General features: G+C 44.1%; 1 protein-coding gene across 3 annotated transcripts; it reads right to left on the reverse strand.

The window, feature by feature from the left end:
- On the reverse strand, positions 1–15,404 carry LOC115140151 (dnaJ homolog subfamily B member 5-like). 3 transcript variants are annotated; one of them, XM_065026702.1, is made up of 4 exons: positions 14,404–14,768; positions 13,130–13,568; positions 11,915–12,573; positions 1–1,736 (listed from the first exon to the last, which is right to left on the reverse strand). In XM_065026702.1, the coding sequence occupies exons 2-4, from the start codon at positions 13,338–13,340 to the stop codon at positions 1,503–1,505; spliced, it is 1,104 nt and encodes a 367-aa protein (XP_064882774.1). In that variant the 5' UTR covers positions 13,341–13,568; positions 14,404–14,768; the 3' UTR covers positions 1–1,502. The 3 variants fall into 3 exon arrangements, with proteins under 3 accessions (XP_064882774.1, XP_064882775.1, XP_029534163.2); XM_065026703.1 differs by lacking the exon at positions 1–1,736 and adding an exon at positions 11,107–11,628 and having other exon boundaries at positions 14,404–14,774; XM_029678303.2 differs by lacking the exons at positions 1–1,736; positions 14,404–14,768 and adding an exon at positions 14,991–15,404 and having other exon boundaries at positions 11,499–12,573.
- Between the last annotated feature and the right edge of the window lie 299 nt (positions 15,405–15,703).

The following is a 15,703-nucleotide window of genomic DNA, read 5'->3' on the forward strand; positions in this document are numbered from 1 at the left end:
CACTGCTCAGTATTTGGTTTATTGGTTGTCATCATAGCATTCAATTTACATGAAACTTTGTCAAAAGTACAGAAGTTGTGGAAAAACCACATTCACAGCACCATGCCAATGCTCACTTCCTACTTTAGCCCAGAGACCCTGCAGCTTCTCTGATTGACAGGCATTATTAGATCAAGATGGAATTCCTCAGATGTTTGCCATTCTGTATCTTTTGGCATTACCTATAGGCAGTGAACAACCACTACAGTATCAACCTGTCCTGACAGATTCCTTCAATGTCCACATATCACAGCTGGCAAAAAGTGGACGGGGTCTCCATTTGATAGTCCTGAATAGATGTATCATGTTACGTGCCAGACTGATAGGTCCTTCAGCGCAGCGCTGAAACACACTGGTACTGAGTAGCAGCACCTCATTTCACCTTTAAAATATTGCGGCATTTCTACTCCGAAATATAAACCAGAATGTATTTCACCCCATGACCTTATTAAGCACTGCATACAGTGCCACTCCCAGTATACGACCCACAGACATCCACAAAACCTATTAAAGGTTCATAGAAATGATAATATTCTCTCTGTTCATCCTGTGGACACCAGCAGCCATTACAATAGTTATTCACATTGAGTATGAATCCTGGTACTTGACAGGTCCATAGGGTTTCTGTAGGAATGGGGGAGCCGTGTGTGTGTCTTCAGGTTAAGGCACTTAGCAGTCCCTCGGTGAGTCGTGGAGAGCTTAAAGGCAGTTATTAAAGACTCAGTCATTCCCTCAGACAGACACCACAGGGAGCAAAGCACCTATAGATGAACGTCCTGAGGTACCAATATGATGACCCATAGGGGATTACACACAGCTGGGCTGCTGGGGGTCTCAGCCAGTCAGATGGTCTGGACCAGACATAGATACAAACTGTACACCATGTTAAAACCAACAAGCAATTATAACAAGCAAATCCAAATCTGAAGACATGCTTGCCAAACTATGTTAATGGTTAGGCACTGGGAGGAGGTGGGGGTAGTAGCAGTGGCCTTGTCCAGCAGATAACCTACACAGTTCACACATGATGCTTTATTAAACATTTGAAACAGATTATTGGGGTAAAATAGGGGAGCACAGACTAAAGCTGCTGGTTGGGTGTAGATAAACAAAATAATCCACTTTCAACTTTCCTCTGGAAAATCCTAGACAATCTTCTCTCTTTCAAATAAAGTGTTCCTGTCATCCCATCCATAAGAAGAGGAGGAAAGGCAGGGGGATGTATAAAACCCTTGATAAATCTGTAGGGGGGAGAAAAGTTCTGGTAAAAGCCAAAGCTGCGCTGAGCCGAGCCATTCCTCCGTATCACTCCGCCATGTCCGTGTGAGTGTGTTTGGGCAGAAAGATTAAAAAATTAATAAAAACAACCTTACACTGCAGTTCCTCTTGGCACTTCAGTCATTCCTAGAAAATAAATCAAACTTTCCCTTCAAAATATAATTGTCTGTGGGCGAGGTGTTGTCCTAAGACTGGGGCAGGTGTTGTCTGATGATCTCTCTGGACTGGGGAGGGATCCTGTCTGGGAAGCGAACCGTGAACTCCACTATGAGGTCGCCACGCTGGGTGGGGCTCTTAGGGAGGGGCAGGCCCTCCCCCCTCAGCCTCTTTACCGTCCCTGGCTTTATGACATCATGGCAGGGTAGCGGGATGACACGGTTATCTAGGGTGGGAATGTTCACCGTACAGCCACACAGCGCCTGGGGGAGGGGGATATGAGAGGGTTTACTATTGTATCATACGACTCAAACATGTTCACTATATGACTGGTTCGTTACAACAGTGTTCTTCAATCCGTTCCTCTGGGAAATCAAGGTGTTGTACATATGTTCTATTCAAACCTGATGATATGAAAAACAAAGTAATCGGTTGTTAGTTAATTCAGTGATTAAGGATAGGTGATAACGTGTTTCAGGAGCTATGGACGTAGAACACTAGTATATGTTCTAGTTCAGCAGTCTAGAACACAGGTTCAGCTGGAAAACATTAGATAGCATGATTTGGCACCGAGGCACTCAGAGTGAAACAGAATGACATCAGCTACAATGGATCACTCCCTCTCTGACACTAAAACAAGTTTCCCAGTCTTTCCAGGTGTGTGGTTCCTGTATAGGGTTGGTAGGTTATAGAGTGCACAGGAGGCTAATTTTAGAGAGTGGTCTCATTTTGAGAGCTAATGAAGACAGGAATCAGCTGAGGTCATAAATAGTTGGATGGTTTGTCAGAGGGGCTGGGACACAGTCTCTTCTCCTTATCACAGTGCCTATTGAATGCAGGGAGAGCAATGAGAATTAGAATGGGTTTGAGGAATGAAACCTGAGCACCCAAAGTAGTAGGATGAAGTGTCCCATAGCCACTGATATAAGGTACGTTTTGCACCCTAATTGTCAAGCTTAAATTTGAGTAAGAGTAACATTAAACTGATCCTAGATCAGCAACTGCTACCCAGAGCAGGCAGCACACCATACTAACTCCAACCCTAACCTAGACAGGTTGCCATGATGCTGGAGGCACACAGACAGCTAACCCAAGGCCAGTTTAATTATATAAGCCTCAGCTCAGACAAGGGAGCACCAAAATAATGTAGTCCACTCCTAAGTACGAACTCTGATTAAGTGCAGTAGGCCTACAATTTCAATCCCAATTCAATAACATGATACTATTTCATTGTGTGTTCCAGTTTAGTACTTACAAGTTGGCCAATCAGGTGTCAGTCCCATTTCACAGCTGCCCCATTCGGTGTTTACCATCCCCCACAACCTCAACCTGCCCCCACCCCCCAATATAAGGCATCACTAAGCGTTATCACATGCATATGTTGTCTAAGCCAATGCATAGAGCATATCTCTCTGTAATATCAGAAGTCAAGTTCCTCTTAAAGCTCTGCAGCTAGAGTTAGCGATAGCCTGCTAAGTGTGGATGGGGTGTCGTGTGTTTCCTTCCTGTTCTCCACACTGACACCGAATGTCAAACTGTCCTGATTTAGAGAGAACAGCCGGAGAGAGAGCAGGGCTTGAACCCTGCAGTTACAGGGAAAGGCCACTGGCTCCTGTAACAAAGATACAGAACAGTCATATGGAGAAGCAGTGGTGTAAAGTACTTAAGTAAAAATACTTGAAAGTACTACTTATGTAGTTTTTTGGGGTATCTGTAATTTATTTTACCATTTATATTTTTGACAACTTTTACTTCACTACATTCCAAAAGAAAATGTACTTTTTACTCAAAACATTTTCTCTGACACCCAAAAGTACTCGTTACATTTTAAAACGCTTAGCAAGACTGTGAATTTGACCATTTTCTCACTTATCAAGAGAACATGCCTGGTCATCCCTAATTCCGCTGATCTGGCATACTCACTAAAGACAAAAGCTTGTTTGTAAATGATGTCAGTGTTGGTGTGCCCCTGGCTATCCATACACTTAAAACAACAATTAAATAGTGCCATCTGGTTTGCTTAATATAAGGAATTTTAAATGATTCATACTTTTACTTTTGATACTTAAATCTATTTAAAACCAAATACTTTTACTTAAAAAAAAAATCTGGTTCATACTGTAGGCACATGATAACTGCATACAATAGCTGCAGTTGGAGGGACATAAATTAGGTTACTTACATTGCCTAGCAAAGCCCCTGGTATAATGTACATTTGCTGAAGCATTATGACAACTCAACGGTAGGGTTTAACTGAGCTAGGCCTTCTGATAAGTCATTGTCTCAACGCAGCCTTAATGCTGTGAAAGGATCCCGGAACCCAAATGATTTGGGTGGATCCCATCCTCCTTATATAACGTGTTTTGTTTCCAAAGGGTATTACATTTGTCAACAAAAGTTACACCCATTGAGCTGCAATAATCACATAGCCAGTTGTGAAGAGAAAGCATCCTGCTAAAGCGTCCAATGCCACGATTCAGAGAGCCATATACGATGGGTCTTTTATTAGTGTCTAGCAGAGTCAATCAGCTCTTTAAAATCAGTTTCAACAGTTTCAACTGTTCAGAGCTGCCCTTCATAGTGTCATTCAAATGTACATGGACTATGATAGCATGGATATTTCCATGTCCTGAAGTAGTACATTTAGAAGCAGTTTAGTCATGTAATTTACTCAAGCTCCGGGATAGGACATTGTTTTTGCACCAGAAACTGTCACATTTCTTACCATGGATCTGCTCAAAATCACGGCTGGTGAGAAGGACAAGGAAATCTGCCCACTCTCACACTTCACAGGAGTCAGAGAACCCTTTAAGGATGGGCGAGAGGCAGGATAACTTGAGCCCGTAGCTCCCAGTGCAGGCCTCTGACATATGGAGAAGCCGGGCTCGATTCAGAGCAGGGATGGAAAGTTAATGTCCAGGGCGGCGAAACTATTTGTTGTTTGTATCCACTCCGGTCCTCTCTTTGGGAGTACAGCCTGCTTTGCGGGAAACTGCTGTCTTTGGCTTCCACTGCACGTGTCATGCGACCATCCATCGTTGATTGCCACCTCTTGCTGTCCTCCTTTGACTCCGCTATCAGATGGGGGAGAAGAGGCAAGAAATGGCTCCGCTGGCGAACACCAGCCAGTCGGATAACGATAAACGATAAGGCGAAGATGCATCCAACAAGCACGTCCAGCCACCGGCGGAGAAAAGGTAAACATTCAACTCGGCTTCTTACGTAGGCTGGCAACCTGCATGGTCAAGAAAGCCATTTCAAGCCTATAATCCTCGGCAAGCAAACAATTGCTACATTGGAACTCTGGGTGATCCAGATTGTCCCAAAACAAAGTGCAGTAGATACAGCTCCCACAGCGCTGTAACCATTAATTTACTTCAACACAGAGGGAGGGCTCCATTGCAAAACTCATCTGGGACAAACTTCGTTAGCTTGATGGCTAGCAGTTTAGCAGGTGGGGTTTTAGAAGAGGTTCTAAAAGACACTCATGGGGGTGTCCACTGAAAGTTGCATAGCAACAACAACTGGGACCTAAAATACAAGCACCTTGAGCGCCCACTAAAAGGCAAACAAAATAAACACACCAAACTTAAAGCCTGGAAGCAAAACAAAATCAGGGAAAGGACGGTTTGTCTAGAAATCAAAATAGGGAGCGCCAATTTATGGTGTTAACCCTCTGCATCTATCAAGACAACTGGAGCACTGGGCCAGCACCAGTGAAACACCTTCCCACTGACGAGATGGCAACCAGCACATGTGTAACACATACTGACTAACGAGTTGACACCAATCGGTGCGCCCTACATGCTAACGAGTTATACGTGCTAAAGTAAAACCACAAAACATAAATGGAAAAAACAGTAGATTGTGATAGCGCTGATGTCATCCATGTATTCCTATGGAAAACTCCCGATGGCGCAAAAAGACGGAAGTATTTCATTTTGAAGGGTGCCATATTGCTGAATGGGGCTGAATGGCACCAAATAAAATCACTAGGGATAATTGTGAAAGTGGCCAAAGGATCATGGTTAATGAAGTCATTTTCATCCTAAGAGAGCCTCCTCGTAGCCTGCCAGCCCTAGTTATTATCAGCACATGGTCCTGTGTGAAGACAAATGTAGTAGTCAGAATGGATCACTATTTTATTCATTCTCAATTTGTAACAAACTTTAAAATAATTAAATGTGGGTATCAAACTTGATCATAATAAAACATATTTTAGAACCCAAAACAGGCATCCCCCAAAATTTGGGCTATCATAATTTGCATAGGCTTTCTAGGGCACACCGGGGCTTTTGGCGGATACCGGACCAGCAGGGCATGTGACTTCACACTCCAGAGCAGACACTGAGGGCTGGGTGGAGTGCATGTGTGTCTCTCTTCACAGTCAACATTGTGATGTTTCATCAGTTTTTTAAAAACCTGATTTTACTGCTCAGCTCACTTGAATTATGGTACTTGATGTGGAAGAGAGTTCATGTAGTCATGGCTCTATCTATGTAATACTGTGCGTTTCCCAGAGTCTGTTCTGGACTTGGGGCCCGTGAAGAGACGCTTGGTAACGAACACATTTAGCGTCTGCTGGCTTCCACGCAAAGCATACAAGCCAAATGCAGATCTCTGGAACAGCTACTTTTGAAAAAGTCTCAAATCCATATAATATAGCCTACACCAACACAATAAATCCATTATTTATTTTAGACAGGTCTAAAGAAACCTGATATTTTTATTTTATTTCACCTTTATTTAATCAGGTAGGCTAGTTGAGAACAAGTTCTTATTTACAACTGCGACCTGGCCAAGATAAAGCAAAACAGTGAGACACAAACAACAAAGATTTACACATGGAATAAACAAACACAGTCAATAATACAATAGAACAAGTCTATATACAGTGTGTGCAAATGAGGTAGGATAAAGGAGGTAAGGCAATAAATAGGCCATAGTGGCAAAATAATTACAATATAGCAATTAAACACTGGAGTGATATATGTTCAAGTGGAGATACTGGGGTGCAAAGGAGCAAAATGAATAACAGTATGGGGATGATGTAGTTGGATGGGCTATTTACAGATGGGAAATGTACAGGTGCAGTGATCTGTGAGTTGCTCTGACAGCTGGTGCTTAAAGTTAATGAGGGAGATATGAGTCTCCAGCTTCAGTGATTTTTGAAGTTCGTTCCAGTTTTTGGCAGCAGACAACTGGAAGGAAAGGCGGCCAAAGGAGGAATTGGCTTTGGGGGTGACCAGTGAAAAAAACCTGCTGGAGCACATGCTACGAGTGGGTGCTGCTATGGTGACCCCTTCTGAAAAAACCTACACTCGATCCCTCCGATGTCAACAACTACAGACCAGTATCCCTTCTTTCTTTTCTCTCCAAAACTCTTGAACGTGCCGTCCTTGGCCAGCTCTCCCGCTATCTCTCTCAGAATGACCTTCTTGATCCAAATCAGTCAGGTTTCAAGACTAGTCATTCAACTGAGACTGCTCTTCTCTGTATCACGGAGGCCCTCCGCACTGCTAAAGCTAACTCTCTCTCCTCTGCTCTCATCCTTCTAGACCTATCGGCTGCCTTCGATACTGTGAACCATCAGATCCTCCTCTCCACCCTCTCCAAGTTGGGCATCTCCGGCGCGGCCCACGCTTGGATTGCGTCCTACCTGACAGGTCGCTCCTACCAGGTGGCGTGGCGAGAATCCGTCTCCTCACCACGTGCTCTCACCACTGGTGTCCCCCAGGGCTCTGTTCTAGGCCCTCTCCTATTCTCGCTATACACCAAGTCACTTGGCTCTGTCATAACCTCACATGGTCTCTCTTATCATTGCTATGCAGACGACACACAATTAATCTTGTGACCAGTGAGCTGAGATAAGGCGGGGCTTTACTTAGCAAAGACTTATCGGTCACCTGGAGCCAGTAGGTTTGGTGACGAATATGAAGCGAGGGCCAGCCAACGAAAGCATACAGGTCGCAGTGGTGGGTAGTATATGGGGCTTTGGTGACAAAATGGGTGGCACTGTGATAGACTACATCCAATTTGCTGAGTAAAGTGTTGGAGGCAATTTTGTAAATGACATTGCCGAAGTCAGGATAAGTGTGGGCAGCGATCGGTTGAAGAGCAGGCATTTAGTTTTACTTGCATTTAAGAGCAGTTGGAGGCCACGGAAGGAGAGTTGTATGGCATTGAAGCTCGTCTGGAGGTTAGTTAACACAGTGTCCAAAGAAGTGCCAGAAGTATACAGAATCGTGTCATCTGCGTAGAGGTGGATCAGAGAATCACCAGCAAGAGCGACATCATTGATGTATACAGAGAAGAGAGTCGGCTCGAGAATTGAACCCTGTGGCACCCCCATAGAGACTGCCAGAGGTCCAGAGAACAGGCCCTCCGATTTGACACTGTCTGAGAAGTAGTTGGTGAACCAGGCGAGGCAGTCATTTGAGACACCAAGGCTGTTGAGTCTGCCGATAAGAATGTGGTGATTGACAGAGTCGAAAGCCCTGGCCAGATCGATGAATACAGCTGCACAGTATTGTCTCTTATTTATGGCGGTTATGATATCATTTAGGACCTTGAGCGAGCATGGCTGAGGTGCACCCATGACCAGCTCGGAAACCAGATTGTATAGCGGAGCCTCATAAGCACAGATCAGAACTTTTAGCTTAAAATAACTATTAGGCTATTTCTTCAGCAATACGCACACGGAAGTAGGCTATAAGCACTAATGTTCCATTAGCGGGAAAACACCATTCTCAAATGTGACCGTAAATGCGATTATGCATGTAATGCTTTTATTATAAAGGTGCATTTTTATAGTGAAAATGATCTTCCCCAAACTTGAAACTCACGTGCTGTGTATGTATGCCAGTTACTCTACACCCTTTGTAAAGCTGATTAATGTGCTTAATTTTAAGAAGTTACTTGGCCACTTTAGTTGTGACAACCATTATCAAAACATATAGGCCTATGGGCTAGGCTACATGAGGTGTGCAATTATGATTTCAAAAAGGCATTTTTTGTTTCTTGCCTTACTGCACACAAGCTGGGCATCAATCACAAGTGATAGGCTACTATTGTCACCCATCAGACTAGTCTTGATTTAATCTCGTCTTTACATATACTAAATAATACGTGTGAAATTTGAATTAGAATGGACCATTATCATGCACCTGTCTCAACAGGGGGAAGAAATACATGTAATCTATGCACTTAAATAGCGAATGGAGGACATTTTTCCCATGGTTCATTTTCATGCCAGCCTGGTGAGCTATACTCCTGATTTAAAAAAATATTTAACGAGGCAAGTCAGTCAACTGTTGTAACTACCCATCCCGTGTCCGGGATCGTTGTCATCATCTGAAACGAATTAGCATAACGCAACTACACATAAATATTACTAGAAAATATTCCTATTCATGAAATCACAAGTGAAATATATTGAAACACAGCTTAGCCTTTTGTTAATCACCCTGTCATCTCAGATTTAAAAAAGATGCTTTACAGCCAAAGCAAGACAAGCATTTGTGTAAGTTTATCGATAGCCTAGCATAGCATTATGTTCAGCTAGTAGTAGGCAACTTGGTCACGAAAATCAGAAAAACAATCAAATTAAATCGTTTACCTTTGATGAGCTTCGGATGTTTTCACTCACGAGACTCCCAGTTAGATAGCAAATGTTCCTTTTTTCCCAAAATATTATTTATTTTTGTAGGCGAAATAGCTCCGTTTTTCTCAGCCAAAATTGCGGTCGCGAAAACGCGAAAAATATTCCAAATTAGCTCCATAATATCGACAGAAACATGGCAAACGTTGTTTATAATCAAACCTCAAGGTGTTTTTCAAATGAAACTACGTGAAACTACGTCAAAATGCTGTAGACACCTTGGGGAATACGTAGAAAAAAGAATCTGGTTGATAGCCCATTCACTGCTCAATGGGGACGCATCGGAACGCAGAGCTTTCAAAACATGAGTCACTTCTGGATTGGATTTCTCTCAGGCTTTCGCCTGCAATATCAGTTCTGTTATACTCACAGACAATATTTTTACAGTTTTGGAAACTTTAGAGTGTTTTCTATCCTAAGCTGTCAATTATATGCATATTCTAGCATCTTGTCCTGACAAGTTCCTGTTTACTCTGGGAACGTTATTTTTCCAAAAATGAAAATACTGCCCCCTAGTTACAAGAAGTTTTAAGAACAAATTCTTATTTACAATGACTGCTTCCTGTGGGGACAAACCCGGATGACGCTGGGCCTATTGTGCGAACCAGGGTGTCTGTAGTGACGCCTCTAGTACTGACATGCAGTGCCTTACACCAATGTGCCACTCAGGAGCCCTATTATAAAGAGAAGTAACATGGTTAATTTTAGGAAAGTTTAGAAATATATATAGTAGGCCTAGCCTATACAGTTGTGGCCAAAAGTTGAGAATGACAAATATTAATTTTCAAAGTCTGCTGCCTCAGTTTTCATGATGGCAATTTGCATATACTCCAGAATGTTATGAAGAGTGATCAGATGAATTTAAATTAATTGCAAAGTCCCTCTTTGCCATGCAAATGAACTGAATCCCCTAAAAACATTTCCACTGCATTTCAGCCCTGCCACAAAAGGACCAGCTGACATCATGTCAGTAATTCTCTCGTTAACACAGGTATGAGTGTTGACGAGGAAAAAAAGAAAAGAAAGTTGAATCATTTTTATAATAAGGCTGTAATGTAACATAATGTAGAAAAAGTCAAGAGGTCTGAATACAGCAACACCTCCTCCATTGACATTCCTGTCTTCTATAGATGTGATAACTTTGGGCCTGTTATTTTTAGACCAAAAGTCTACGTAGAACATCGGGACTGAAACTAGCCAGCGTAGCTAGCATAGGGTCTAACCAAGCTATCATAAGGCCAAAACTCAGCCAGCTAACAGAGTTTAAAACCAACCAGCACAGCTAACAGAGTGTATAAACCCAGGAAGCCAATTAACAGAGGCCCAGTGCCAGAATTCTATAATCATACCTCCCATAGCTGCTGGATGGAAGCAAAGCTCCCTGGCAGTAGAAATGGAAGCTGTATTTGCTTTGGATACTAATTCAGATGACCCAGTTCACTAATACGCTCTCCCTCCAACAACTCCCCTTCCTCCCCTCTCACTCCGGTCTATTTCCTTCCCTGGATCGAAGTTAACATACTAAACCTGTGCATTTCCGGAAAAAAGCACCTATGTCATTTAACACTGCACATTCCACCAACTGAACTGCCTCTTTACTGCATGCATTAACTCTCATAACTAAAACATATTGATGGCAGTTTGTGACACTAAGATAACTGTTTGACAGAAAGTAAGGACTACTGGTTAACATGCCCATCTGAGCACCTTGTGGAAACTAATATGTACACAACAAGCGCCATTCGAGGATCTGTTATTAGCCAGCCCATTAATATAGGCAGCAGATGAATGGCAGCTATATTGGAACTATAAAAGAGTGTTTCATTTCACAGGCTGGTCACAGCTGAGCACACATGGAGAGCTTTAATTAAATAAACTGTCTGTCAGAGTACCACCTGAACTACACAATCCTGCTCTCTCTCTCTCTGTAGGTGTGTGTGCATGTATGGAAGAGAAAAAAAGAGAAAGAGCTGTCTAAGTGTATAAATGCTTTATTGTCTGTTTAAACAGCAGATGACTTAGTTAGCACTATAATGACTGTTGTGCTCATTAAAAAAAAAGCTATCATAAAGGAAGACATATGAGGCAGGACAGAGTAGAGTGTGAGTGGCCCTGTCACACAGGGATAACACATTCCTCCATGCTCACTCACACTGCAGTGCCAGAGATACATTCTGCACAGCACTCAGTCTGCCCAGCCAGGGCTCAACTCAATCCACAGAGACTGGAGGGATGTGATGAGCTAGGTAGTGTATTCAGAGGAACAGTTCCTTTTAGGTGCAGTACCGATGTGTAACTGCACACAGACATCTCCCGGGACTGCCCAAAAACTAGTGTTAGAAACATGAACACCAGTGTACTGCTGTTAGAGGTGCCTGAGGCTCTGAGTCAGAGAGAGTGAGTAGGAAAGAGAGAGAGATGTGATGTCTGATGCACTTTATTAGAACATCCTCACTTACTAAAATAATACTCACACACACTTCCCTTGTGAAAACCTAGAGGTAGATAGAAAGAGTGAGTGTTTAAAATAAAATAAAGAAATACTATCGTCTGAACAGGGTAATACCACAGGCCTCCAGTTCTGCGTGAGTGTTCTGTCAGGTATTTGTGGATAGAGGGAGAGTGAAAGAGGCAGAGAGAAAAAAAGAAGTGTTTTGTAGCCTGGACAAAGCAATGCCACAGGCAGCCAGTTTTCTGTATAGGTATTTGTGGAAATAGGCTGTGTGAGAAATCAAGAAAGAAAGACAGTGACAGGCAGACAGAGCAACAGACAGATCCTACCTCCTTCAGACTGATATTGCAGGTGTAGATGATATTGGAGCTGTCCCTCCTAAAGTGGGCATGTCCTTTGTCTTTGAGCACAAAGGCGATGTCTGCTGGAATGTTCTCTGGTGTCTCATCCCCCTCCTTAGGGAAGGTGATCTTGGTGCCCTCCTTCCATCCCCTTTTTATCACGATGTTCAGGATCTTATCCTCCGTCCGGCTGCTCCTGCCATCGGGGTTCAGCCTCCTCCTGGTGATCTTCATCCGCTTGGTGCAACCATGGAAGATCTCCTCCAGAGACACCTTCAGCTCATGGATCACCGGGAGGTCCTGCTGCCTCCTGGAACCCGCCAGACGTTCTGACTTCACTCCCCTCCTCCTGCCCCCGCCATGGAAGCCGTTGACCCCCCCGGGGAAGCCGAAGTGTGTGAAAGAGGCGAAGGGGTCATCCTCATCCAAGTCGGTTTCCATGTCATGATCATTGTGGTGGTTGTGGGCCTTGGAGTGGAAGCCGTTGGAGCGGTTATGGTGGTTGCGGTGCGGTCCGAAGAACATGTCGAAGGGGTTGGAGCCGCCAAAGAAGGATGCGAAGGTGGCGTGGGGGTCCCCATGGAAGGTGTAGTGGTATGACCCACCAGGAACCCCAGACTGACCACTACTGCCCCCCGCCTTCAGACCTGACAGAGGGAGAGAGACAGGGCTGTGAGTACACACTCACCACACACCCACCCATATGGAGATGTAGCCTAATTCCTCCTCTGTAGAATTTTAGAGTTTTTTAAATTTTACAACAGTTAGGAGGGAGTTTGAGGAGCGGAGGCCCTGGAGCCATGAGCAGCAGTCAGAGAGAACCCACGTGGGCAAGAGTTCCCATAGGATTGGGGGGGGGGGGGGCAGTGGTCTAGCAAAAGATTTGCTGCTACAGAAACTGATAAGACTATCCGCAGCTTAACACACACACCACCTCATTGTCATTCGTATCTCTGCCACCTCATGGATTCAGGCCTATCTGAGAGATGGAAAGACACTGTAGAAAGAGGCGGTCAGACAGGAGAGAACAGTCAGACAGTAGAGGCAGAAGGGGGAGGTAGGGGGGACAGATAAATAAGGAAAAGAGTCTGCTCAGTGTTCTCGCTCTCACACAATGACACACACACAGAGAAAGATAGAAGACTTCATGACACTTAGAAATCACACAGACCACACTCAGAATAGTGAGCCTCTCTCTCTTACCCTCCTCTCCTAGCTGGTCGTAGATGACCCTCTTCTTGGGGTCACTCAGAACTTCATAGGCCTCAGCGATCTCTTTAAACTTATCCTCTGCATTAGCGTCTGTGTTCTTGTCTGGGTGGAACTTCAGCGCCATGCGGCGATATGCCTTCTTGATCTCCTCCTCGTTAGAACCCTTAGGAATACCCAGCATCTTATAGTAGTCCTTCCCCATGGCAACGACTTCTCACACCTGGCTCTCTGGAGGTAGAAGAAGAGTGTGAGAAAGGTTACTGGGTTAGGGATGCCCAGGGTTTTATAGTAGTCCTTCCCCATGGCAACGACTTCTCACACCTGGCTCTCTGGAGGTAGAAGAAGAGTGTGAGAAAGGTTACTGGGTTAGGAATACCCAGCATCTTATAGTAGTCCTTCCCCATGGCAACGACTTCTCACACCTGGCTCTCTGGAGGTAGAAGAAGAGTGTGAGAAAGGTTACTGGGTTAGGGATGCCCAGGGTTTTATAGTAGTCCTTCCCCATGGCAACAACCTCTCACACCTGGCTTTCTGGTGAGACACCCACACCTATGTGAGTAAATAGGGGAGTATCCTAATGAATATAAGTATTTTCCTCATTGCAGATTAGATATATTTGTGGAACTTGCCATGTGACTATAGTAATGTGGTATGGTTGTGTTGCCATGGCAGTGTAGTAAAAGCTCAAAGTTTGTGCATGTGAGGAATTTCCTTCCATCTGGCACTACACACTCAAGCACAACAGGTATACACACACATGCACGCAGAGTGAGTGGGGTTACATGCTATATATAGCCTCATGAAACTGCATAGCTGTTGAATGACACTGACCATGAGTCTGTCAGTGTAGTAGAACGTCTCTTACCTACATTCCTTGCAAGCTTCGTTGAATAAACTACAACATATGGTAGACTATAGGCCTATGTATGGTTGTTATTTAGGTGCTTTACTGTTTCGGTTTTTCATGTAGCCAAAATAACCTGCCCACACCGCTGTGAATCTCTACCGTAGAACGAGACACAGAAACGGCACAGGTCACTAGCTTTGCTTTAGAGCCGAATTTCACGAGCAGTTGCAGTTCCACCAGAGACAATAACAACTCTCTCTCTCTGTGTGTGTGAATCGAACCTATCGATTGGCAAATGCAGAGGCGCAACACAGCCTTTAATAGGCTTTAATTAGCCTATGACAGCCGTGGAAACTGGCAGTAGCCGGCGCTGCGGATAAAAAACACTGGATGAGGGACGAAATTAAACGTTTCCTACCAGTGATCATTTTCAGCAGAACATCGGCAGATCAGACGAACATATCCCTCTACTGCGCTGGTATCCCTCTACGGTCTTTATCATGTGCGGTCAGAGTTCAACCACTGACGGGTCTGAAATAGCGGTCGTCACTAGCTGGCCTACAAAAGCCACAAAGACTTAATTATGGCCAAACCCGCCTATTTCTAAAATGGCTTAACCTTAACCACACTGCTAAACTTATGCCCAAACCGGACCTTAAATTAAGACCAGAAAGCTAATTTTAACTTGAAATAGCCGGTGACCAAACAGAAGAACGCTCTGACGTTAACCGGGAAAAAATATAAACGTTTTACTGCCAATCAATCAATGACTCCAAATCACATACCGTAGTTATGCGGTGTGTGATGTTCAATTAAATAGACCCTCGTCACTTTATTTCCACTTCCAATGTAAAAATTCACAGAAATACTGCGTGCATAGACTACAGCGGCCAGTCCTGCAGTGAAAAAAAATCAAATGCCTGTCTATAAACTGAAATAGTCAGAGTCTATAACTATGCCTACTTTCAGTAAGTTAGTCCGTAGGTGGGTCCAGTACCGTCTTACCTTGTCCGAGTGACTGTCTCTGGACTTCACTGACTGTTCTTCGCCGCTCCTCTGCGCGACAGCTGAGTATTTTACCAGTGGACTGTTCAATGCAGACTGTCAGCCACGGTGGACTCGCCCATCAATCGGTCGTACCCCCAATAATTTGTTGTACTGAGGAGTCGATTGATTTCAGTTATCAATTTATTCAATCCATGAAATCGATCCACTCATTGGTTTATACTTGAGCTCCCAGGAATGAAGTTAACAGCCTGGAGTTTTTGACCAGTCTACATTCCAGCTCTGCTTCTGTCTGAGAGAGCTGGGAATCCACTGTAAAAGAAAACACCCCCTCTGTCTGTGGGTATGTCTGTGTGTTCTCCCAGGCAGAGGTATCCAATGCCCGTGGATGGTGCTGGAGGCTGGGACAGTGTGTGTATATTGTGCGTGAGTAGGCTATGCCTGTGGTATAAACAGCGCGGCTACATGTGATCACTGGCACTCAGGGACTAGAACCTTCTTCACCCACACAAAAGAGGAGGAGAGGAGACTTGAGATGCAGCGCCTGTCTCCTTCCCAACCTCCTGCTCTATATTAACTCTCTCTTCTCTCTTTGAAGAGGATGTCATCAGTAGAGAGTTCTGCTGTCAGAATCTTTTCTTTAATATTTTGACCATTAAGCACATTACCCGCCTGCATAGCACTTATAGCACATTTAAGGGTTAATTATAGTT

Source organism: Oncorhynchus nerka, linkage group LG13 (genome assembly GCF_034236695.1).
Source record: "Oncorhynchus nerka isolate Pitt River linkage group LG13, Oner_Uvic_2.0, whole genome shotgun sequence".
Taxonomy (NCBI): Eukaryota; Metazoa; Chordata; class Actinopteri; order Salmoniformes; family Salmonidae; genus Oncorhynchus; species Oncorhynchus nerka.

Coding starts and splice junctions, on each gene's coding strand:
- LOC115140151 (XM_029678303.2), bottom strand. CDS start 13,340: ATGGGGAAGGACTACTATAAGATGCTGGGTATTCCTAAGGGTTCTAAC. Junction 12,574..13,129: donor CGACCAGCTAGGAGAGGAGG/GTAAGAGAGAGA, acceptor TCCCTCTGTCAG/GTCTGAAGGCGGGGGGCAGT.